The sequence below is a fragment of the Protopterus annectens genome, chromosome 1.part1, assembly GCF_019279795.1.
Source record: "Protopterus annectens isolate FY-2018-M chromosome 1.part1, PAN1.0, whole genome shotgun sequence".
In the NCBI taxonomy this organism is placed as follows: domain Eukaryota; kingdom Metazoa; phylum Chordata; order Ceratodontiformes; family Protopteridae; genus Protopterus; species Protopterus annectens.
In genome coordinates, this window is record NC_056726.1 from 756,942,539 (window position 1) to 756,967,837 (window position 25,299).

Genomic DNA, 25,299 nt, shown 5'->3' on the forward strand with positions numbered 1-25,299 from the left:
AACAAAATTCCTAACTACATTAGGCAGAGCCCCTCACTAACACTCTACAAGAGAAACCTTGACGAGTGGATGGATAACAGAAAATACACCCTTGGGATCACTTCATTGGCTCTTCTTGACAGAGGCTCAGTTAATTAATCAATGGGACCACAAAAGCTGACACACTCTGGCTAGGCTTATAAATGCCCTCGGGCAGATAGCCTAGCACCTACCTATGAACCTATAAGCTGATCTCTACATTGTAAGTGGTCAGCTTATTACAATTAGATCTACTTCCCCAGCTCTTCCATTGAAGACAAAAAAAAAACAGGAAGCCAGATGCAGGACACAACCTCCCACCCCACCCCCCCACCCCTGCCTGCCTCAGCCATTCATGTTGTTTGCCCTGTCCCCCAACCCTCCTTCAACATATTTAATTAAAAATATTTTATTCATTTAAACTGTAGCAAACTGTTTGCTACAAATTTAGTAAACAGTTGCTACAGTTTATACCCGGCCTGCATGGAGCACTACAGCTCTTATGTTTTTCTTAAAAATAATACGTATATATATATATATATATATATATATATATATATATATATATATTTTTTTTTTTTTTAACTGTAGCAAACAGTTGCTATAATTTATATCCTGCCTGCACAGAGTGCTATGGCACTCGTTTTAAATTTTTTTACTTTTGAACTGCAGCAAACTGCTAGGAAGCAGTTGCTACAGTTTAGACCACACACAAAGTGCTATAGCTCTCAGATTTTATTGCAAATGTAGTATCGTCTTTAAAAAAAAACAAAAAAACAATAAAAAACACGTTTATTCACACACACATAGGTTCATAGGGTTAGTACTAGGCTAACTGCGCTTGAGAACCATTTTATGCCAAGCCAATTACCCCATGTGAGAATCAAGCCTTGCATCTTGTGTCTGTAAGGTAAACACCTTAACCATTAAGCCAAACTCACATAAAATTTATATTTGTTGAATATCTGTTGTATATAATATGTACAGTAGTATATAATGTATTCATATCTGTATCTCTGTGTGTATATATATATATATATATATATATATATATATACATATATATATATATATAGAGAGAGAGAGAGATATAGATATACATAATAGATAGATACGTATGTACCCATTTGCGTATGTGTGGGTGTGTGTTTGTGTACATGCACTGATACGAATGTATAAATATGGACCAAAAGAATGTGCATTATAGTATAATAGATACTGCCCAGGGATGCTATGAGCTTTTTTTATGCTTTATTGCATTTTTCTAAAGAAAATTTGTATTTGATTTCCGGTCTTTTAAAAAGTAGTCCATTTCTTTGTTTAGTTTTAGTCCAATTCACATGTTATACTTTAAGAAATTGCTTGATAATAGCCAATAAATATCTGTTTGACAGCAAACCAGCATGAGTGCATATCTATGAATGGCCTGTTTTTTGTGTGTGTGTGTGTGTGTTGGTTTTATGGGATTCTTTATATGTTTTTGTGTGCATTTGCCATACATGGCATTGTCAGATCCCACCCTAATGGACCTCTTGCATATCCTCAAAACAAACAGCACCAGAATTACCCATTCTAAAGACTTAAACTTTGACTGTGATATAAATAGGACCTGCTGGAGAGACAGGTATGTATCCCGGAGACTACCCCTTCTCTGGGACAAGCTCCTCTACATCCATAAGAAGGAGTGTTCCTCCTTAACTCAATTCAAATGCAACTTGGACTATTGGGTAGGGAACAGCAAATTCATCGCTGGTTTGGCATATTTGTGTATATGGACATAGACAGCCTATAAATGATTCATCTTCCAGGCCCCTGCTTGTAAATGTTTAATCTCCCAAGCCCCTGCTTATACTTATCTCAGGTACCAGAACTTATCAAAGATTTAGGATGCATGGCTAGGCATAAAAAGGCCATTGTGGTCATTAGCCTAGTACACACCTGTGAACCTATCTGCATATGTATATATTTTAAACTAAATCCAGAAGGCAGCATTTGGCATATCAGTACTTATCTAACTGAAGCCTTGACATTCTGTTTTGCATTTTATCAGATGGAGCACATATTCTAAGGGTATGATGCTAAATAATTGTTATTTTGAAACACCCAAGCTGTACTTCTCTAACCCGGGGGTGGGGGTTGCAAGTTGAGCTATGACATTTTGTATTGCATTTTAAAACAATAGATGAGTAAGGTATGGTATTGAAAAATGATTTTGAACAGCAGCATTTGGCAGTGTAGTACTTTTCAGTATGGTCTGGAGCTGGGACCCCTTTTTTCTGCTTTGCATTTTTTTATTGGGGAGATTTAAGAACAGAAAAACAAAGACAGTGATGTGGGCTTTTAGGAGAGTAGAATATGCTGAGCTGGGGGGAAAAGGCACTGGCAAGTTTTGAGACTGCAGTCAAATTGAGCAAGGCAGCAAGGCTTGAGAGTGGTGAAAGTAAGACAAAAAAATGGAAAAGGCCAAAATGGCAACACAAAAATGTGAGATTAATAAGCAAGGTCCAAATCATTGTCATCAACTTTCTTTTCCCATTTTTCTGCATGGGGCCAAGGTATCGTGTTAACTGCCAGCATCTCTCTCGAGTCAGTGCTATACTTCTGCCTGACTGTTGCAGATCTTCTCTCACACAATCCAGATACCTCTCTGCTGGACACCCTTGTTTCCCCTTACATTTTTCCTGTCTGTCCCAAATCTTCTTCACCAGATTGTCTTCTGCTTTTCTGCACATGTGCCCGAACCACCATAATCTGTTCTCTTTGATCTTAAAATAAACCAACAGCGTAGACCACCAGGCTTAGATTTGTAATCCAAAATTTTTATTCCACACAGAACATAAAGTATCTGGGAGGGGTGGATGAGGAGAAGAGAAGATTGAATAAAGAGGTCAAAGCTAGAATCAGTGGGGCTGCAGCCAACTGACGAGTACATATAATTCAAACATCAGATGCTTTGTCTGACTGTAGGAACAATGGTATTATTGAAGAAGATATTTTTGATTTTGTTCATGTCCCCAATGCTGTTATACCTATTTTTAAATCCTTACCTAAAATACATAAGGATTTGAGTTATCCTCCCTTTCGGCCCATTGTTTCAGGCAGGGGCTGGGCTGCTGAGTTATGTTCCATTTGGGTTGAATCTAAATTTAAGAAAGTTGTTCCCAAGATTGATAGAGTGTTAAGAGACACGGGAGACTTTTTAACTAGGTTATATAAATTTACTGAGGGATTGCAAGTAACTGAAGAGATTATGATGGTTATAAATGAGGTGAAAAAACTCTTTACTGTAATACCTAATGATTTTGGGTTGTCAGCGGTAAAGAGGTTTTTAAGTGTCAGTAATTGCTTCAGTAAAGAGGTGATTCTGCAAATTATGTGTTTTTTAGAATTGACCCTTGAGAACAACATTTTTATGTTTGGCTCAACTTATTTTTGGCAGAAACAGGGGGTAGCCATGGGTACCCCCTGTGCCAATTCTTATGCTAACATTGTGTTAGCCCAGTGGGAGGATGATGTCCTCATAAGGTGTCAGCATTTATGGAAGCAGTCGATCATTTTTTATGGTCGTTTTGTTGACATTTTTTTATTGTGGAAGGGTTCTGTTGATTCCTTACATGATTTTCAAGGGTATTTAGAATCTACTACAGACTTCCTAAGGTTTACTTTAAATTTCTCTAAGAACAGTATAGACTTTCTGCATGTATGTCTGGAGCTCACATCTGATGGTTTCAAGACAAAAGTGTTTCAAAAAGACTGCTGGAAAAAATGTTACATTGACTAAGGATAGTATGCATCCTGGTTATAGTACTAATAATATTATTAAGGGGCAGGCCCTGAGACTCTCCAGACTGTATACGGAAGATGGAGAGCTCTCGGACAAATTATTTAAGTTTTCTGAAAGACTTAAAGTGAGAGGATATAAGGGGCATGAGATAGAAAAAGGCGTACTGGAAGTGACCCAGCAAAGAAAGGAAATGGGGGCACCATGGTTTTAGAAACAGGGTGTGAGCAATAAAAGGAGTATGATTGAGACAGGAAATAGGGGGATGTCTTTCAATGGTAATAAGAGTAAGATGAATTTGTGTTTAACTTATTGTAGTCATTAATAAACAGGTGAATGAAGTTATTAGGGAAAACTGGGGTATTCTAAAAACAGATGATAGCTTAAAAAGCATAGTAGGTGATGAACCTAGGTTCACATATAGAAAGAAACCTAATTTGAAATAATTGCTTTGTGACAGAGATCCCTTTAGGCAGTTTGATAGTTTCATAATTCATAGTGATAGGAAAGGAACTTATCCTTGTTTGAATTGTAAGGCGTGCAAGTATATAACCACAAATTAGGTTTTTATTCATCCTATAAAGCATACGACTTATAGTCCGAACCCCGTGGCTAATTGCAACACAGAGAATTTAATACATTTGGCCAACTGTCAACGTTGCAATTCGTTTTACGTGGGGAAGACTAATTGCAAGTTTAAGGCCAGGATATTCAAACATCTTTTTGATATCTTGTTAAAAAGGGAACAAAATACGTTATTTCAACATATAAAAGGTAATGAAGGACATTGGTTTACTTTTCGGGTTTTGCAGGAGGTCAGGATTAATTCAAGAGGGGGGGGATTTCAAGAGCCTTACTGAATGTTTTGAGATAAGATGGATTATTGAGTTAGGAGCTGATAGACCCCCTGGCTTGAATGATATGGTACCATTGAAGCCCATTTTAAGTAGACGTAGGCCTCATTTTTAATTAATTGACATATTTTAAATGTATTTTAAATGTTAAATTGGTTTTCTCTTTTGATTGGAAGAGTGCATATATTTAAATATGTTTTAGAGTTACTAGTAATTTGTCTGATGAAGGGTGTTTTGTTCCCGAAAGCGCTATGTTTCTGCTCTGTGTGGAATAAAAATTTTGGATTACGAATCTAAGCCTGGTGGTCTACCCTGTTCGTTTATTTTACTTTCATTGTTTTTGCTGCAGTGGACCTTTAACTCCTGGTGGGTCACTTTGTTGGATTCTCTTTGATCTTTTCTGTGATTGGAGCTACTTTGGCTTCTGCTCTTAAATCCTCATTTCTTTGTCTGTCCCACAGTGTGCATCCTACCCCACCCATCTCAGACATTTCATTTCCATCACTTCTAGCTTCTTCGTCTGCTCTGCCTTTACTGCCCAGATTTCTGTACCATAGAGTAGTACTGGTTGCACCTCTGTTTTGTAAACATTACTTTTCAGCTTCCTTGGCATTCTTCTGTCATGTACTACACCTGACACTCAGTGCCAGATGGCTGCAGCCCTACTGATTCTAGCTTTGACCTCTTCATTCAGTCTTCTCTTCTCCTCAACCACCCCTCCCAGATACCTGAAGCTGTTAACCTGTTCCACTCGTTTGCCTTCTATCTCAAATTTCAGCTTCTTCTGATTTCTCAAATTTGCTGCCATTACCACTGTCTTAACTGAGACCATGTGTTGGCTACTTTCAAATCATTTGCCAGATAGCAGTCTAGAATGGCCTCGCCTTTTTTAATGTTGCTTCACTCATTTGGCCCCATGCAGTCTTCATATCTTGTTCTTTCTGTCCCAGCATGTGCATTCAAGTCAGCCATTATCAACATCAATTCATGTTGTCCTGCTTTATCTAATAGGTCCTTCAGCTGCTGTATGAATGCACCATACCTCTCAACCTCTTACAGCAAAAAATCTAGACAAAGCCTAAAATGATGGGGGACAAATAGGGGCAGATTTTAAATATTGCTCTTACAAAATAGGTTTTGCATTAGCATGAATTTTCTGAAGGATTTGGAGTCTTAAACTCAAATGTTTGTCATTATTTAATTACTTCAATCCTCAGCTATTTGCCAGAAAGGTACAGATCTTAGGAGAAACACACCAAAAATATGAGGCAAAAATCTGGACATTCTGCGAAAATCTGTACAGTTGAGAGGTATCAATGCACTGTTTTCCTCACTTTCACAATGTTGGGCATAGGCTATGATTTTAAATACTACCCTATCATTACACTGGAGTGTGATTGACATGAATTTGACACTAATTATGATGACATCCCTCACTGCCTTCTGAAGCCTGTCTCTCACCACAGTTCCAACACCATTTCTAGACTGTCTTCCTCCTGAGTAGTAGACTCTGGATCCCAAGCGAAGTTGCACTTTCCTTCCATCTTTTCTCTTGGATGCATAGGATATCCAGCCTCCTCCATACCATTGTGCCCTGTCAGTGAACCTACATTGTGTATAGCAATTCTGGCAGGTTGATTGGTTTTACGTTCAACTTTTCCTCAACAGAGCTGTCCTAGGTATCCCAGGGTATGCAACTGGACACTGGCCTAGACTGGAGTAGGCTGAGTCCTCAATCAGCTTATTACCGATAATTAACCATGCCCATTTTTGCGACATTAGTCAACAAGACCAAATCACCTAGACCCTTATTTACACCACTGAGTGCCTATCCCTGCCATGGCACACAGTCTGTGATTTGTGTTCTTCTATCTTGAGTATACTGCACACCACAGTAGATGCCCAGAGCAGTTGGTCTGTACAACTGTTCCCCCCAGGGCACCATGTAGAGTCTGTGCTGCTGCCCACAGCTCCATTCATTGATGCATTTGAGATGGAAACAATCCACATGATTTTTCAGAGGTGGGAGGAACCCACAGAGACACAGGGAGAACATGCAAATTCCAAACAGGCATTGGCTAGAGGTCAGGATCAAACCTTGTGCATGGGCCATCTCGTTTGTCCATGAACTTCCCTGCTAAGGTACAAGGTCTGTAGTTTCCCTGGATCATTTTTGCATTTGCCTTCGTACAAGGGTCACATTCAGTACATAGAAGGGGAGAGGAAGAAATATGTGGAGGTGGAGGAGGCAGAAAGGAACAAGGCTAGCTGAAGAGCAACATATGTGAGAAAGAGCAGCAAATTTACAAGCTGAAAGGATGTGGGCAGAAGAGTTTATGAAGGGGAAGGAGTATAGCAGAAAGGAGGACGGGCCAGACAGATCTGGCTAGCCATAACAGAGGTAGGAAGGAGAGCAAACAAGACTTGGAAAAAATGAGGTAATGAGTGAATGCTTTACTTCAATCTTCACAAAGAAAACCAGAGGAGGGAGCCATGCCATCTGACAAGCAGGACAAAATATGGAAAGCAGTGATGGAGAGGGAGAAGGTGCAGAAGGGAACTATCTTTGCTTATGGAAAATAAGGCACACTGGCCTGGTAGGCTATCAGGAAGAATTCCCAGGAATCTGGCATATTAGTTAGCAGACCCACTAGAAAGAGATCTTCAACAGATCACTGGTTATTACATAAGTGCTAAGGGATGAAGAATAGCAGGTTGAGTATCCTTGTATGAGGGCCAATGCAAGAAAGATTCAGAGCAACTACAGACCTGGTACCTTAGCAGGGAAGGTCATGGAGACAACCTTAAGAGAAAGGTTGGTGTGTTCCTAGAGGACAGCAGTGTCTGGGTCTATAACGTTCATGGGTTTAGGACCAGAAAGACCTATCAGTCAGACGTGATCCACTTTTATAGTAGGGTTTATGATGAACTTAACCTAGAATTGCAAGCTGAAGTCATCTATCTTTTCTCTGAAAAGCCCTTTGTCTCGTGGTCCTAATGAGTTACCTGATAGGTAGACTGTGGGGGATTAGTACCAAGGCTGAGGAAATAAATTGTTGCATGCTTGAATGGTGTGACATAGAAGGCTGTGGTGAGAGGGATTCTTTCAGGAAAAAGGGAAGTGACTAGTGGTGTAAGATACAGTACTCTTCATTGTGCTTGTTTCTGACATATCTGAATAAACTGAGAACAACATCAGCCTATTTGCTGGTGGCACAAAGCCAGGAGGAGCAGTAGAACATGGGGTGAAGAGGCTAAGGTGGGATTTAGAAAAGTTAACCAAGTGGGAAAAGGGGTGCTGTTGGAGTTTCAGTGCAAACAAATGCAGAGTACTGCAGATAGGCCACAAAACCCATTATAGGAAGTGTCATGGTGGCAATGGCACCAGCTTAGAACAGTGATGCAAAGGATTTGAGGGGTTTGATGTCACCTGGAATGGACCACTAGGAGCAGAGTGAGAGGCCACTACAGAGCTGCGTGATAAGTGATAAAATTCCAGAAACAAAAAGGTAATGATTCAACTCTACAGGGCCTTGGTCAGACCACACCTGAAGAACTGTATACATTTCTGGGGGCCATGCAAGCAATGGGACATTAGGCTACTGGAAAGAGGGTAGAGAAAAGCCTCCAGGAGAAGGTATGAGATGGAGGGGAAAGGAAATGACCAGAATATGGAGGAACTAAAGCTCTTTTCACTAGTGACTAGGAGAGACTATGAAAATACTATATGGGTACATATGATCATGTCAGAGAGACATATAGAAGTCATCTTGAATGGGAAGAGAAGATTAAGTTCAGACATCATATTGTGGGGGACTATCTACTTCTAGGATCTCTGCAAACATTTCTTCATAGAGAACGTTGTGGACTTTTGGACTGGACTACCAGAATGGAAAGTGAAATGGAAATCGGCAGAGGAATTCAAGAGGATATCAAACAGGAGAAGAAAGCATGAGGAAGGAAAGGAATGAAAACTATATGGAAAGTGAAATGTATTTGATGGACAGACTAGATAGTATTATTGTCGTCTTCTGTCATTGGGTTAATGTAATGTAACCTGACAATGTGGTATATTACAAGAAGAGTCTTGCGTAAAGCTGAGTTTAGAATTTCATTAAAAATAAGAGAGTGCAGATGTTACATAAATTAGGTGTGCAGAGAAGCTACAGCAGCTTCTTGACTATGCTGTTCACTTAGTTCATGCATGAAAGTGCAGGTGTGCAGCAGTCATCTCAGAATGCAAAGCTGAGTCGTATGGCAGGCAGACCTGTGGCTCTGAGTCACTTTCAGAGTGCTTGAATCATTTGTTTTTGCCATGTGAAAACAGCTTGCTCTGAGTTGCAGGCAACCAATGCTCAGTCCCTATAATGTTTTAATTGCTTGATATTTGTTGACATGACTGGGTGTGGGCATCACAGGATTAGCTCACGGTTGGCACAGTTTGATCACAAGGTTAAAGCCCTAGTGATCAAACAAAGCCAGCCATAAGTAAATCCTGTGAAACCCACATCCAGGATTGGGTTATTGCTGTTAAACAATGACATTATTTAAAAAAGAAATGACTTACCTTTCTTAAATAATGTCATTGTATAACTGCACTTTACTGTTTTCCTGCAATGTTTCTATTGCGGGGTGAACAAAAACAAACTACTGAGCATGTGTTCATGCTGACATCGGGCATATGGCTTTTAGTTTCTGTTTTTTTTTCTCTTAATATATGATTCATTGCAGCCAGTAGCTCTTAAACATACCTGTTAAACTGGGAACATGACAAATCTGGACAAAGGCCCATGAAACATAGGTACAACTGGCCAAAAATCGAGATGCTGATTAACATAACATTTGCATATATAATCATGTAGCCCCCCCCCCACTCCAGTGGAATTGTGGTATACCAACATGAAGATTGAAGTCACTAAACAACAATAAATAATGGCAGCCATTTGAATTTCAGACTTTATATCCCTCAGAAAATACATAATATTGCAAAGCCTGTTGTTCTAGCAACTATCCACACTGTGTGATAACAGCATGTACAATACACAAATATGTAGCACTTATAGCATATTCTGAGCACTAACATTTATGGCTTATATAGATTAGTCAGTTTACCCTTGGTACAAAAGACTTGCTGTTATGAAGGTATACCTATAGCCATGCATGCTGGATGGATGCATTGCTTTGTTTGCTGGAAATGTTGCAGCTTTTTCAGAATTTGTTAGTGTTCCCCCTCCCCCAACACACACATACTCACATGATATGCACATACACCCTTCCTCTAGTTTATTTTGATTTGCTGTCTGTAAGATTGTCAGCTGTTTTGTATGCTGGTTGCCTTGGCTCAGTGCTTTAAGGAGTGCGAGTGGAATCATGCATTGGGTACAGAGAAGGGGAAAGAGAAATGTGGGGGCAAGTATGAAAATACTGTCCTTCCTCCACATTTTGTAATGCCCAGTCCCCTTCAGAAGCAACAAAAAACAGAGGAGAAAAACAGCCATTGCGAACTGTAACAATTGTCAGTCCAGCACTACAAGAATCTTTCTGGATGTTGCAAAAGATTGTCTCACGGCGCAGAATTCCTGTATACTGATGATGAGCATCGCAACTGGATCAATGCATTCTGAATTCTCTTTACAGTTAAGGTAACAGGATTCTGTCCCTGGCCTTAGATTGGCTATTGCTCTGCGTGTAAACATTAGAAAGCTGGGAGGACTGTATGGTATGCCAGTGTGCAACCGGAGGGCACCAGGCTTAAGGACCAGTGACTGGGCATTAAAACATAGACAGGCAGTCACTACATGGGGTGAAGGATCATCAAAAGGCTGTACGGTTATCAATGTATAGGAAAGGCTGTCTGGACAGTTGCCATCACAGTGAACAGACAAGTCTTGGGGTGGCCTGAATAGAGCCGGAATAGAGCTGTCAAGTGGCGATCAGAGCTAGTTCCTGTGCTAATTAAAGCAAAGACACTGTTTGCCTATGCATAATGACTAACTGCTCACTGCACAAGGTGGGAGTACTTGGAAGCGCTTTGAAGCGGAGCACCAACAGAGCTTAATTCAGGTAACCTCGAGTAAGCGGGCAAGCTTCAACTCTCCTCTAAGCCAATCTGATCATCTGTAGCTGGAGTATGCACTCAGTTTCTGCTGTGATGACCTAGTGCATTATATAGTCATTGCTCAGATGTTCCATTAACCCCAATCGTCTGATGCTGACACACACTATTTAACTCTAGTCTTCAGCGTAGTGTAGCTATTAGTAATAGGTTACACCTTTGGCTGATAGATTTTGTTCAGTGTTGTTTCTGGGACATTTGCATAGTTCCTGAAGGGACTGGTTTAGGACTCCAACATGTGCATTGCTGACTACTAGGATTCCCCAGCTGAAGTTGCATGCTTCCCCGTGGTATATGAAAGCAGATTTTGAAACCACAGACACCATTCCTCAATATCAACATAATATGTAAATAATATTACCATACTACTTGGTTTTAAGAAAACGTTTTTAGTTTGGTAGTACTAATATTCATTTCTACTCTGTTTTAGTCTTATATTTTTATAAAATAAATCCTTGGGATATTTTATTTAAGAATTGCAATTGTTATATATTTGAGACAAATACGTACTCGCTTTAAAAAGTTTCATTTTCTGCATGCACATAAACTCACTGACTTCGTGAGACCACATAGACATTTTCAGAAACACTTGAGACTGAACACCAACAGAAGACCATTTGTCTCAGGAAAGCTAATGTAATTTAAATCCTTACCTCTTCATGGACATAAAAAATACAAATACGTACGTAGTATTATGAAAACTTATAAAATCATCTAAAAACCTTGATGCCCTTGTCAATGCTGTATTTGCAACAAATATGTACTCGCTTAAAAAAAGTTTCATTTTCTGCCTGCACATAAACTCATTGACTTCCTGAGACCGCATAGACATTTTCAGAAACATGGAGACTGAACAACACCAACAGAAAACCATTTGCCTCAGGAAAGCTAACGTAATTTAAATCATAACCTCTTCGTGGACAGAACAAATACAAATACGTACATAGAATTACAAAAAGTCATAAAATAGTCTAAAATCCTTGATGCCCTTTTCATTGCTAAAGAAAAATGTGTGAGCTGTAATACTTACTAGATATGTTGCTACAAAGGAAAACATTCATCTCCATGGTCCTTTAAAAAGAGTCGATTGAACAGTCTCCATCATCTCATAAAGTAATACACCAATACCGCCACTGGCTGTAAATTAGTACTTATCAAGGGCTAAGTATGGCGATATGACAGTCAAGGATGTAGCCCCGCCAAAAAAAAAAATATACCTTTACAAATGATTAATGTCATGTCACTGACACCAGCACTGAATTCTTTCCTTTAACAAATCTGCTGTAGATAGTGAGAGTAGTTCCCCATAAGCTTAGCTGCCTGCAAGTCAGCGGCTGTAAACAACTGAAGTTTTTTTTTTAACTTTTTGAAATCTCCGAGTCTCACATCTCTGGGAGTGTGACAGGCAGTCATCATGCATTCCAGTGTACACTGGTGATGCATGGTGATGTCATCTGTACACTTAAAGTTATATACATTAGAAAAAAAAATCGGGAATTAAAGGGGCCACTGGGGAATTCATGGCACCCCATTATTTTGTCCTCAAAACTGATAAATACCGAGGAATTCATATGGTTGAGAGGTATGCTGTTAAATAGTTTTTAACAGTGAAAGATAGTATAGTAAGAGCTTCTCTACAGGGGCATCAATGTCTTCCATTTTTTTTTTTTTTTTAACTTGTATCACACTGCATAACAGCATTTTTTGCAGTGAAAGGGAGGGGTGAGTACCTGAATTTTAAAGTTTACAATCTCTGTTTAGCAGAGTGGAGACGATTCTTGTAGCTGGATTTCTTTCCATGTGAAACATCAGATATGGAGTCGCTGATTGGTCTGTTCAATCAGCATTCATATTTTTGAACATTAAATACACTGTATTGTATAATTTTACTTGCACTTGTAGGTGAGTGCAGTTTGTTTTACCCCACCCTTATTTGCTGTCACAGTTTGTTTGTGTATATGTCACTTTTTTTTCCCTATGCATTTAATTCATATTCAGCTATTACTCTGATTTTACAAACACACACACAGGGCCGGATTTTCCTATAGGCTAACTAGGCTTCAGCCTAGGGCCTCAAGATCAAGAGGGGCCTACATTCAAATTGTTAGCAAAATTAAAATTACACTATTCTAAAAACAGTGAACACTAAAACACTGAACCGAAAATAAGGAGAAATTCTACGCATATGACTAATAAACAAACATAAAAATGTATTGGTTAATCAACGCGTTCGGCTCATTGGGTCTGTTCGTTTGTATATACTAGATTGCACCAAAGTATAGTTCATACGTTCACTGATTGCTATGGAAAATATTGACGTGCCTTATGCTACTAAGCTCTGGTTTGTTCTTGCATAAATAAAGTGCAGATTGGTGTAGATTGGAACAGACAAACGAACAGACCTATTGATATCCCGACGTTCGGTTATATTCGTGTTACTTCGATAATATGAAACACGTGTTAATGTTATTAGAAAAGATTCTTATTTTAGGATTGCGTACACAATCATTTGATTCTCGCCTTTTGAGTTCAGTAGGTTCAATACTTTAGTGAAGTGTTTATAGACTATTGAAAAATTTTGTGACAATATCTTCATCTTATTTATGCACAATAATTAATAACTCAAATATTTTGTTCTAGATTCTAATCTAAGAATGAGTAAAAGATTTGAAAGTGGCGCTTGCAAATGCAAGAAAAAGAAGCTACAAGAGTATGAGGCAAAGAAGCTAACACCGATTACTGCTTACATGCATGTGCCAACTAGTACTACTCAATTGGAAGCAATGCAGCACGTTGTACGTGAGGACACGGCCGTTGCACCAACTCAAAGTGAAAATATGGAACTAATTTTAGAGCAACTTACTGAACACGAATATACAAATGAGCCACAAGAAAATAATACGAATATTCAGAATTTTTTTCAGACACCTAATGAGAAACACCATGTTCAAGATGTTGCAAATTTAGATAGTGATGTCAAATATATGTCTACTGTAACAGATGTTGGCTTGTGGACAAATTTATCACAAAATGATGCATCATATTGGGTAGAGAAGGGCCCTTCTCAAGTTCAGTATCACTGTGGACCATTTTTAAATTCTAAGCGAGAATATAAGAATCAGTCCAGATTTTGTACAAAAGCAATTTTTTATTCAACAAAAGCCAATGGAGAAAAATATACCCTAGAATGGCTTGCGTACTCTCCCTCAAAAGGCCGCATTTTTTGCTTTGTTTGTAAACTCTTTCCAAATATTGCATCTTCTGCAACAGCATTAACTTCTGAAGGGTTTAATGATTGGAAAAACCCTGCTATCATTCAAACTCATGAAAATTCGGAAAATCATAGGAATGCTATGTTAACGTACTTAAGAGCAAAAGGGAAAACTAACTTCAAAGCTAGAGGAAGAAATAAGAAAAGAGCAGCAATACTCGCGTTACGTTATAGAAAGAGTTTTCGCTGCAATTTGCACTCTTGCAGAGCGAGGCTTACCATTTAGAGGAGACGATGAAAAGTTTGGAACTCCAAATAACGGCAATTACTTTGGTCTTCTAGAACTAGTAGCAAAAATTCTATCCATTTTTAAGAGATCATATCGATCGATATGGAAATACTGGCTCAGGAAAACCTTCATATCTGTCTAAAACTATATGTGAGGAAATTATTCAACTTATGGCAAAGTGAAAGACACAATTGTGGTGGAAGTGAAAAAGGCTGGCTATTTTAGCTTTTCAGTAGATTCCACTCCTGACATATCTCATACTGATCAGTTGACCTTAATTATTAGATGTGTCACCTGAAGACGGTTTGCCAACTGAGAGATTTTTAACTTTCCTTGAGCTAAAAGATCACTCAGGGGAAAGCATAGCTGATTTAGTATTTAACTATATCACTACTGAACTTGAAATTGATTTCAGAAAATGCCGAGGACAGTCTTATGATAATGCAGCCAATATGGCTGGTAGATACAATGGTATGCAGCAAAAAATTATCGAAAAAAACAAGTTTGCAAGATTTGTTCTATGCGCTGGTCACTCTAAATTTAGTAGGTCGTTCAGCTGTTGATTGTTGCCTTGATGCTGTTAATTTTTTTGGTGTTGTGAACGAAGTTTATATCTTTTTTTCGTCTTCCACAAAAAGATGGGCAGTTCTGAAATCACATTTGAAACCTCATTCTAAAGTGCCTAAATATTTATCAGACACTAGGTGGGAGGCACATGCAAAAGCTACAGAAGCTATTTTAGAAAATTACAATGATATCACCGATGCACTCAATTATTTACATTCAGATAATAATACAAAGGGTGATACTAGATTAAGGGCCAACAATCTTTTAGAGAAGATGGAACAATTTGAATTCGTGTTTATGCTCCATTTCTGGAGTCGAATACTGAGACATTTTTCAAAAGTAAATAAAATTCTTCAAAGCCCTAATATTTTACTGAGTAGTTGTGCAGATTGGTACAGGTCACTTTTGGATATTTTACGTGGAATTAGGGAAGATTTTGATGCACTTGAGCAACAAGCAAAAAACACGTTGCCAAATACTGAATATAGAACTGCCAGAAGGATAATAAGTAGTAAAAGGCAAGGGAATTACGAAAATTCATCTGACACTGATGCCTTAGACGAAGTCTCTTCAAGAGATAAATTTAGGATTAAATCATTTATTCCTATATTAGATGCACTAGAATCAAATTTAGGAAGAAGAGCTTCTGTTTATGATGATGTAGTGAAAATATTTTCCTTTCTTGCCGATCTTACATTATCAAAGGTAGAACTTCAAAGAGGTGTTGAGCTGTTAATGCAAGAATACCCAGAAGATGTCAACCAAAATCTTACTGAAGAACTATTTCATTTCCACACATATGTGAGACAAACGCATAAGCCTTCAAAAAATTCCACATTGTCGCATACAGACTTGTATCAAATAATATTCAAAGAAAATATTCAAGTGGCCTTCCCCAACGTGGAATCAATCTTACGGCTGTTTCTCAGTTTAATAGTCACCAATTGTACTGGAGAAAGGTCATTTTCAAGACTTAAAAATATCAAAAATCAATTAAGAAGCACAATGACCCAGACGAGGTTGTCTTCATTGAGTATTTTGTGCATCGAAAATGAGACCTTCAGAAAAATAGATTTTGATGAACTTATAGAAGAATTCTGCGTGAAAAAGTTTAGAAAGAAATTCTTCTAATCTATTTCGTTTTAAATGTATACTTGGATTGAATCAGTTCTTAAATAAAATAACTATTAACATAAAATTTAATACGATATACAATTTGATATTTTCTTTTTTGTGATCTGGATTTTGTTTGAATAAAGTTCCATTTTTGGTTTAGTTTAAGACTTAAAATTCATAATAATTCATACTTAAACTTTAAATGCGAATTATTATGAAATAAATTTATCTGAATTGAATTTGGTTTAATCTTCAATGTATTGAATATATTTAATTTAATTTGATAGAAAATATGACAATTTTTATTGCGTATTTTATTTTCGTAGTCAAAGATTTTCATTATTTGAATTTTGTTTCTTTGTAAATGTTGTGTGTTATGTTTGATTAGTTATTGTTACAAGTACTATATATGGTACTGAGAATAAATGTCCAAATAAGTGTTCTCGACTTTTTTTTATTTATTATCAGTGCCACATTTTTTATAAAGGTTAGTACCAATCACAACATGTTTCATTTAACATATTGATATATATCACAGTAATGATGTATTTTATTATCTCTCAAGTAATTTACAAACTTAAAAATGTGAGGTGAAAGGGCCTCATAAGTGGAATAGCCTAGGGCCTCTTTTCATCTAAATCTGGCCCTGCACACACACACCTATACATACACATATATATATATATATATATATATATATATATATATATATATATATGTATGTGTGTGTGTGTATGTATGTATATATATATATATATATATATATATATATATATATATATATATATATATATATATACACACACACACACACATATATTTTATATATATATATATATATATATATATATATATATATATATATATATATATATATATATATATATATATATAAAAACTGTATTTTTGCAGATGTCGAAATATTTAATAAATATTGTGTAGAAACTTAGTAATGCTAAGTTCGATGATATCTCCTTATAAAATCATATATTTGCGTTACTTTAATTAGGTAGCAATTTAGTTTAATGATGTCTGTATACATGCAGGTTTGTATATGCGGGATCTTAGCACAGAAAAAAGTCTGTTGAAATCCTGAGACGTTTTCTTTTTAGCTATGCCCGTAGTTGTCACAAATATGTGATTCATTCTGGCTTGATCTGGAAACTGTTCGGGAATGGAAAAGGTTGTGTGTCTGTGCTCTATATTACTCTGTTTGTCTGTACAGTGCACTGCATCATAGTACATGCAAGATCAGTAACCATCTCATAGAAGCACAAATGTGGACAAATGCAGGATTGTATAGCATCTGTTGTGTCATCATAGCCACAAAACAGCAAACCTGTAACTAGATGAGTTCTGTTTACAGTGCAACTTTCCCTTACAATGGTTTGTGACCCAAATGTATGAAAACATTTATCAAAACATTCTCATACTGACACATTGATAGGGTTTCCTTTTTATAAACACATTAATAGTATATTTCTAAACGTTTTAAAATGCTTACTTTGGAAGTATTTTGTTTGGAATCTGGGAAGACTACATAAAGTGTTTTCACATAACAGCTTATTTAAGATTGTCACACTTTGATGTCTTTTGTCACTTAATTCTGTAATGGCTTTTTCATTATCCATAAACAACAACCAGTTTATATTCCACTGACAGAAAGAAGCAGCTATGGCATTTTGATATAGCTTGATGGAGTATACTTACTGAAGCAAAAGAGCCATTTGCTTTTAAGCCTTGGGAACTAATTTGAGAAATGTTTAATTATTTTTACATCTTACAGAAGAATTCAGGTGGAAAATAATTTATGTATTCAAAATGACTTTTGTTTTTATATTATGCAGTATTCCCATTTCTTGGCTGAAGAACTATTGTTTGAGAAAACAGAACTATATAATGATTAGGTTAATTTAGGTTAATTTTAGTTATATGTTGAATGCATGCATATAATTACTCTTTGCTCCTGGTTGTAGATTTTGATGACAGCACCTTTTTTTCTAGGTTTCATTTAACTTCATCTGCTGTGTGACTTGATCTGTAAGAAACCATACTCTTTTGTGGGGTTATTGCTGTGTAGTAGCTATGATGTTGCAGTCACTGGCATTATAAATTCTTGAGTAAAGGTGAAAAGAATAGGAGCATATGAACTCAAACTAAACAAAGATTTTGCTTCAGTGCATATTCCCTAGGTATTTAAAATGAGGAGGAGATGGCAGCATTTCTAAGGTGTACTATAAAGTCACATGCCTAAATACAATTTTATGAAGTATTCCTGAAGGTATTTTTAAAATGAGGAGGAGATGGCAGCATTTCTAAGGTGTACTATAAAGTCACATGCCTAAATACAATTTTATGAAGTATTCCTGAAGGTATTTTTAAAATGAGGAGGAGATGGCAGCATTTCTAAGGTGTACTATAAAGTCACATGCCTAAATACAATTTTATGAAGTATTCCTGAAGGTATTTTTAAAATGAGGAGGAGATGGCAGCATTTCTAAGGTGTACTATAAAGTCACATGCCTAAATACAATTTTATGAAGTATTCCTGAAGGTATTTTTAAAATGAGGAGGAGATGGCAGCATTTCTAAGGTGTACTATAAAGTTACATGTCTAAATACAATTTTATGAAGTATTCCTGAAGGATATTTTTAAAATGAGGAGGAGATGGCAGCATTTCTAAGGTGTACTATAAAGTTACATGTCTAAATACAATTTTATGAAGTATTCCTGAAGGTATTTTTACCTGTTTACATAGCACCAACATTTACTGTAGCTTTAACTAGTTATTCCTGTTTACCATTTGAAAATGAGTAAATGTCATACCTACAGTGTTTAAAGGTGGTTTAAGTGATTATCTTAAAAAAAAACAATATTTTCTTCCTGTAGTGATGATGATTTCGACATGTCCAGATACTCTTCGTCAGGCTACTCTTCTGCAGAGGTAAGTTGCAGCAAATTTCTTTTTATGTTTTTCATTTTTTGCCTGTATTGTTGTCGTTGTCTCACCCTTGGTGACATTTATGCTGTTCAGATGTCAAAGCCAATGTCAGAGGCCTCTAGCTAAGCAAGTTTACAGATGATTGTAAACATGGAGCAGTCATTGAATCCCCCAAGAGGAGAATACCCTTCAGGAAGGTCTAATACTGACAAACTCTTGGAGTTAAAGCCATTGCTTAAAAGTCAGTACCAAGAAATGCATTACAGTACCTTTTGGGAAGTGTACCACCCTGCGTACCTACGTCATCAATAAAACACAACATACAACGACCACACTGACAGGATGAGGTGCACCAGGATAGTCCAAGAAGAAATAAATTTTATTACGAGTAAACGCTTTTGCCAGCATACAAGTAGAATCAGACTTCATCAGAAGCTGTTAAAAACAGCACCAAGTGCTCTATTTAAAGCAGTTCAAATAATCACTTGACAGCTGACTTCGCTTTCTTAAAGATATATACATTTTTAAAAAACGTTAAAAACTATATATATATGTGTATGTGTGTGTGTGTGTGTGTGTGTGTGTGTGTGTGTGTGTGAGCGTCTGTTTATATATATATTTTTTTTTCAGTCACTTGTGAGTATAAATAAGAAAAATAGAGAAAATAAAAAAAAAAACTTTAATGATTCCTAATAGAAGGAATAATGTCAAAGTGTGGTACATGTAAATACTGTAAATATATTCGTATGTAATTGTAGCCAGACACCCAAGGACTCTATCCTGCCCTGAAGCATGTAATTGTAAGAGTAAAGCCATAGTTTACTAAGCAAGCTGTCTCTCCTGCAGTGTAAATGGGTGAAACAGAGAGGCAGTTGAGCCAAAGGATATATGAGCATCAGAATGATATAAAAAAGAAGGTTATAAGTAATGTATTTTATAAGCATTCCAGCTAATGTGACAACTTTGAAATTGTTTTTTTATTATAGGTAAAGTTGATATTTCTCCTAGGATAGCGGGTTGGCAAAATACAACCCAAGGGGGTTGGGAAAACACATCAGAATATAAGGAACTATGGTGGCAGTTACTATTAAATGTAACCCAGCCTACTGGTATCATTGATGCAGTCTCTGTTGCCAGTGTTTTGAGGTGGTAGCCCCCAAGATGCAAAGTCAAAACATGATATTTAATCTAGTTCAATGGAAAAGTATTTGTCCCCTTCCTGATTTCTTATTTTTTTACATATTTGTCACACTTAAATGTTTCAGATCATCAAACAAATATAAAAAAATAAAAAGTAATTGCCCCTAAACCTAATAACTGGTTGTGCCACCCTTAGCAGCAACAACTGCAATCAGGCATTTCTGATAACTGGCAATGAGTCTTTCAAATAGCTGTTGAGGAATTTTGGCCCACTCTTCTTTGCAGAATTGTTTTAATTCAGCCATATTGAAGGGTTTCCGAGCATGAACCGCCTTTTTGAGGTCATGCCACAACATCTCAATTGGAGTCAAGTCCGGACTTTGACTAGGCCACTCCAAAACCTTCATTTTGTTTTGTTTTTTTTTAAGTCATTCTGAGCTAGACTTTCTGGTGTGTTTTGGATCATTGTCCTGCTGCAGAACCCAAGTGCACTTCAGCTTCAGGTCATGAACTGATGGCCGGACATTCTTCTTCCTGATTTTTTGGTAGAGACCACTATTCATGGTTCCATCAATCATAGCAAGTCATCCGGGTCCAGAAGCAACAAAGCAGCCCCAGACCATCACACTGCCACCACCATGTTTGACTGTTGGCATGATGTTCTTTTTCTGAAATGCTGTGTTACTTTTATGCCAGATGTAAAGAGACGCAAACCTCCCAAAAAGTTCAACTTTTGTTTCATCAATCCACAGAATATCTTCCCAAAAGTCTTGGGGATCATCAAGATGTTTTTTAGCAAAAGTGAGACAAGCCTTTATGTTCTTTTTGGTCAGCAGTGGTTTTTGTCTTGGAACTCTGCAATGCATGCCATTTTTGCCCAGTCTCTTTCCTACGGTTGAGTCATGAACACTGACTTTAACTGAGGCAAGTGAGGCCTGCAGTTCTCTAGATGTTGTTCTGGGTTCTTTTGCATCCTCTTGAATGAGTCGTTGCTGCGCTCTTGGGGTAATTTTTGTAGGCCGGCCACTCCGGGGAAGGTTCACCACTGTTCCACGTTTTCTCCATTTGTGGATAATGGCTCTCACCATGGTTTGCTGGAGTCCCAAAGCTTTAGAAATGGCTTTCTAACCTTTTCCAGACTAATAGATAGTGTTCTGGAATTTCTTTAGATTGCAGCATGATGTCTTCCTTTTTGGGATCTTTTGGCCTACTTCACTTTGTCTGACAGGTTCTGTTTAAGTGATCTCTTGATTCAACAGGCCTGGCAGTAGTCAGGCCTGGGTGTGGCTAGAAATTGAACTCAGCTTTCCCAAAAATGTGATTAACAACAGTTACTTCATAATTTAACAAGGGGGGCAATTACTTTTTTCACATAGGATCATGTAGGTTTGGATAGTTTTTTTCCTTAATAAATAAAATCATCACTTGAAAACTACATTTTTTTGTTTACTTTGTTTATCTTTGTCTAATATTTAAATTTGTTTGATGATCTGAAACATTTAAGTGTGACAAACATGCAAAGAAATAAGAAATCGGGAAGGGGCAAATACTTTTTCATTGCACTGTATGTATCTTTAAGAAAGAGCGGTCAGCTGCCATATGATTATTTCATTTGCTTTAAATAAGAGCATTAGTTGCTTTTTAACTGATTCTGATGAAGTCTGATTCAACCTGTATAGAGATGAAAGCACTTAATCATAATAACACATATTTCTTCTTGGATTATCCTGGTCCACCTCTTCTTGTCAGTATGGGTTGTTCTGTTTTTTGGCTTCTGGTTAACATGCTAAGTTGTGAAATAGACATGTGTTGCTTTTTGGTTATAAAACACCCGTAAAAGTTGATTCACTAGCCTTCGACCAACATGTGTCCAAAGTAGTAAGAGAATCCTGCTATGTTATTCAACTTATAAGCAAGGGCATAGCATTTAGGTTCATAGAGATCATCATATCACTATACTTGGTTTACATCAGACCCATCATAGAGTGTAATGGCACCTTTGGAATGTACCTCATCGAGACATGCAACAACTGGAATGTCCACAGAGGTTCATTACAAAAGAAATACAGGGAGTAAACACAATGTCCTACGCCGATCATCTCAAAGCCCTGTCTCTTTACTTAGTATCATACAGACTTTTAAGAGGTGGTCTTTGTATGGCATACAAGGCATCCCAGTACCCTATTTTGATGAATCCTCAGCACATACAAAAAACAAACAGCATCAAAACTTCCAAATTTAAAGACTTAAATTTAGCTTGCAGCATAAATAGGACATGTTGGAGAGATGGTGTGTTTCTCAGAGAATTCCCATTCTTTGATACAGGCTCCCCATCAGTCTGAAGCAGAATTCCATCCATATCCTATTCCTGTTTAAGCGCAGCTTAGACCAGTGGATGGGTAATTGGCCTATATCTCTGATGGATAGAAGTAGCCAGTAAATCACCCCTATATAAATGAAATTTGTGAGCCACATGTGAGTTGCACAGCTAGGCTTATATGGGCCCCAGTGGTTGGTGGCTTAGTATATACCTATGAACCGATGACTTGCACAGTGAGGCCTATGCTGTTGATTAAAAGCTTAAGTTGGAAGTTTTGACAGGAAAACTTGCATATATTGTATTGTTTTCTTTGTGGGTTATGATTTTGTGAAATAACTGAGCAGAATAACAGCATTTTAACATTTTTTTTGTTTAAATCATGATTTTGACCCCATTTTGTATGTTACACATTTGTGACAGGTATTTTCATCAGTTTATGATTTATTTCTTGTCTAATACTGTTTTAGGCTATATTCGTTCATTTGGATTGAAAGCAGCCTTTATTACAAAACTAGGGGACTTTTGTTCATGTATTCTGTGCTTTAGAATTGTGCTACTGAAACTACTGTAATTTCATTCAGTGCAATGTTCAGAATAGTACCTTCCTCGAAATATATTTCATATTGCTGTTTAGAGGGAGAATGATGGAATTTGTTCATTTCTTGTTGGCTAATCATGCAGCCATTATTTGGTAATGATGTGCTATTTCTTTGTTCCCAGACTTGATGGACTGAGTTATGCCCCCCCCCCCAACCATCTTTTCCTGTGTACCTAAAACACAGTAAGTCTAGATGTATGCCTCATTTATGACTTGTGACTGTAACAGCATTGGCAGGCTTTTTGACCACTTGCCTTCTTTGTCTTCAGGTCCCCTGGTGTGATGATGGTACTATAACTGTGTATGACATCAGGGTCAGACACATCCTTCATAGGTTCATATATTAGTACTAGGCTAACTGTCCTTGTGAGCCATTTTAAGCCTAGCCATATCCCTTGTGAGACTATAACCCTGCACCTTGTGTTTGCAAGGTAAACACCTTAACCATTAGGCCACCACTCCTAATTCCTTCAGGGCTGTACCATTACCTCGTTCAGGAACAGGAGAGGCAAACTATTTAGGTTCAGGGGAGACAAGGGATACAGATTCTGTTACTAGTGCTGGTGCATCTCCCCCTTATGGATTCTCCCACTAGAGCAGTGCATGCAAAAAAGAGAGAGAAGACCCACCACATTACAAGTCTACACTGTCCGACTATGTTTTCACATGAGCTGGTGGCTATGGCTAGGCGCATTTGTCTAAGGTAATTGATTGCAAGCGGCAAACCCAGGTAATGAGCAACTATGGCAGTCCTGCCCCATTCAACCACCCCAGGATCCTGATTTTAAGGGGATCCAGAATCTGAGATTTCAGAAGTGCTAGAGTCTGGCCAGTCAGATTCCTCTAAAGATGAACAGGTTCAGAAACCCAAACAGATGTTTTCTTTTTCCCAAATGCTGGCTAGAAATATGGATGTATTCAGTTTGGAGGAATCCTTGGCTGCCTTTCTGAGATCAACAGGATATATGGTCTTTGAGAATATGAGGCCCCACATGTAGAGACCTTCCCGCTGTTGATCCCAGCACTGGAGGATGTTTTTAAGAAAGCCTGCATTTCTCCTCTGTGCCTAAAAAGGTGTTTAACAAGTTCAGGGTGTACTTGGCCGTGACTGACGTTCAAGCTCCTTTGTCTGTGGACCCTGCTTCTAGATTGCTGGTGACCTTACCAATAAAATGACTCTCTCTTCATCAAACACAGTCCCTCAAGATAAACTAGTCAAGTGACTAGAATCTTACAGAAAGAATTTGGCACAGTCCAGCACGTTAGCTTTCAGAGTGTTTAACTACTAGTGTTTTATGTAGTAGCTTGTGTTGAGGTGTATGTATAGTTTAAAAGAGTTAGCTATATCCTTAACTGCTGAGCAGGCACAAATTCTAGAGTAGGATGTGTGAAGTGAGAAATATGAGCTGTAGGCAGTTCAAAGCAAATGTTAATTGTAAAACAGCAAACATTTAGCGCTTCTGTACCTAAAACAGTAGAAACAGGTTTTTATAACTGTGCTTAGCGGGAAGTCGGCATAATGGTTAAGCTGTTAACCTTACAGACACAAGGTGCAGGGTTTGAATCTCACATGGTATAATTGGCTAGGCTTAAAATGGCCCCTGTGGGTTAGCCTAGTACGAATTTATGAACCTATGAACATCACCAAACACAGTGACCTGATAATCAAGGAATGACACAAATTCTAAAATTTAAGGGCCAGATCTAACTTGACTCTCGTCCTTCAAAAAACTTAATTTGAATGAAAGTATTCTTAATATCAAACCACTGTAAAAATGTATCAAAACTATCCCTAGGATTCAATAATGCCTACACTAAATGCATACTAAGTGTACACTTTTCAGAGTGAACAGACAACATAGAAATAACTCATACCTTCTTTCTCTTAATTTTAGTTTTCCTACTGATATTCTTGCAGCTTTAAATATTGACAGGGATTCATAAAGGTTACCACAAAGTGTAGACTACATGTATACTTAGTATAATCTTTCTGAATGATTAGAAAGCACAAAAAATATGATAAGAATATTCTTGAATACATAGCATGTATGTTTAGCATAGGCTTTATTGAATCTGGCCCTGTGTCTATACACTTATCAAGTTATTTAATTATTGTAAAGTACATAAGTATTACTTTGTGGTATGGTTCATTAAAAATTAGAAAAATTGTATATGTATGTATTTGTAAGATGTTGGGCATTAAATATTTTGTGTGTTAAATGTCTTGTCCTGGAAATGCTGTAATATTTTGTAAAAATTATTATAATTTTAAATCTCTAATATTTAAAATACTGGTTATGAATGTCCTGTCATTAAGGCCCAGTGGGACTATGGCATTCAAACGACAC

The 25,299-nt window shown here is 37.3% G+C and overlaps 1 protein-coding gene across 1 annotated transcript in view; it reads left to right on the top strand.

Moving 5' to 3' along the window:
- The window catches only part of FAM219A (family with sequence similarity 219 member A), a 1,804,825-nt gene that overhangs the window by 1,644,517 nt on the left and 135,009 nt on the right, over positions 1-25,299 (top strand). The window contains exon 5 of the mRNA XM_044077846.1: positions 18,842-18,896. Coding sequence (XP_043933781.1) covers positions 18,842-18,896 — 55 coding nt within the window. The remainder of the gene's footprint in view (positions 1-18,841; positions 18,897-25,299) is intronic.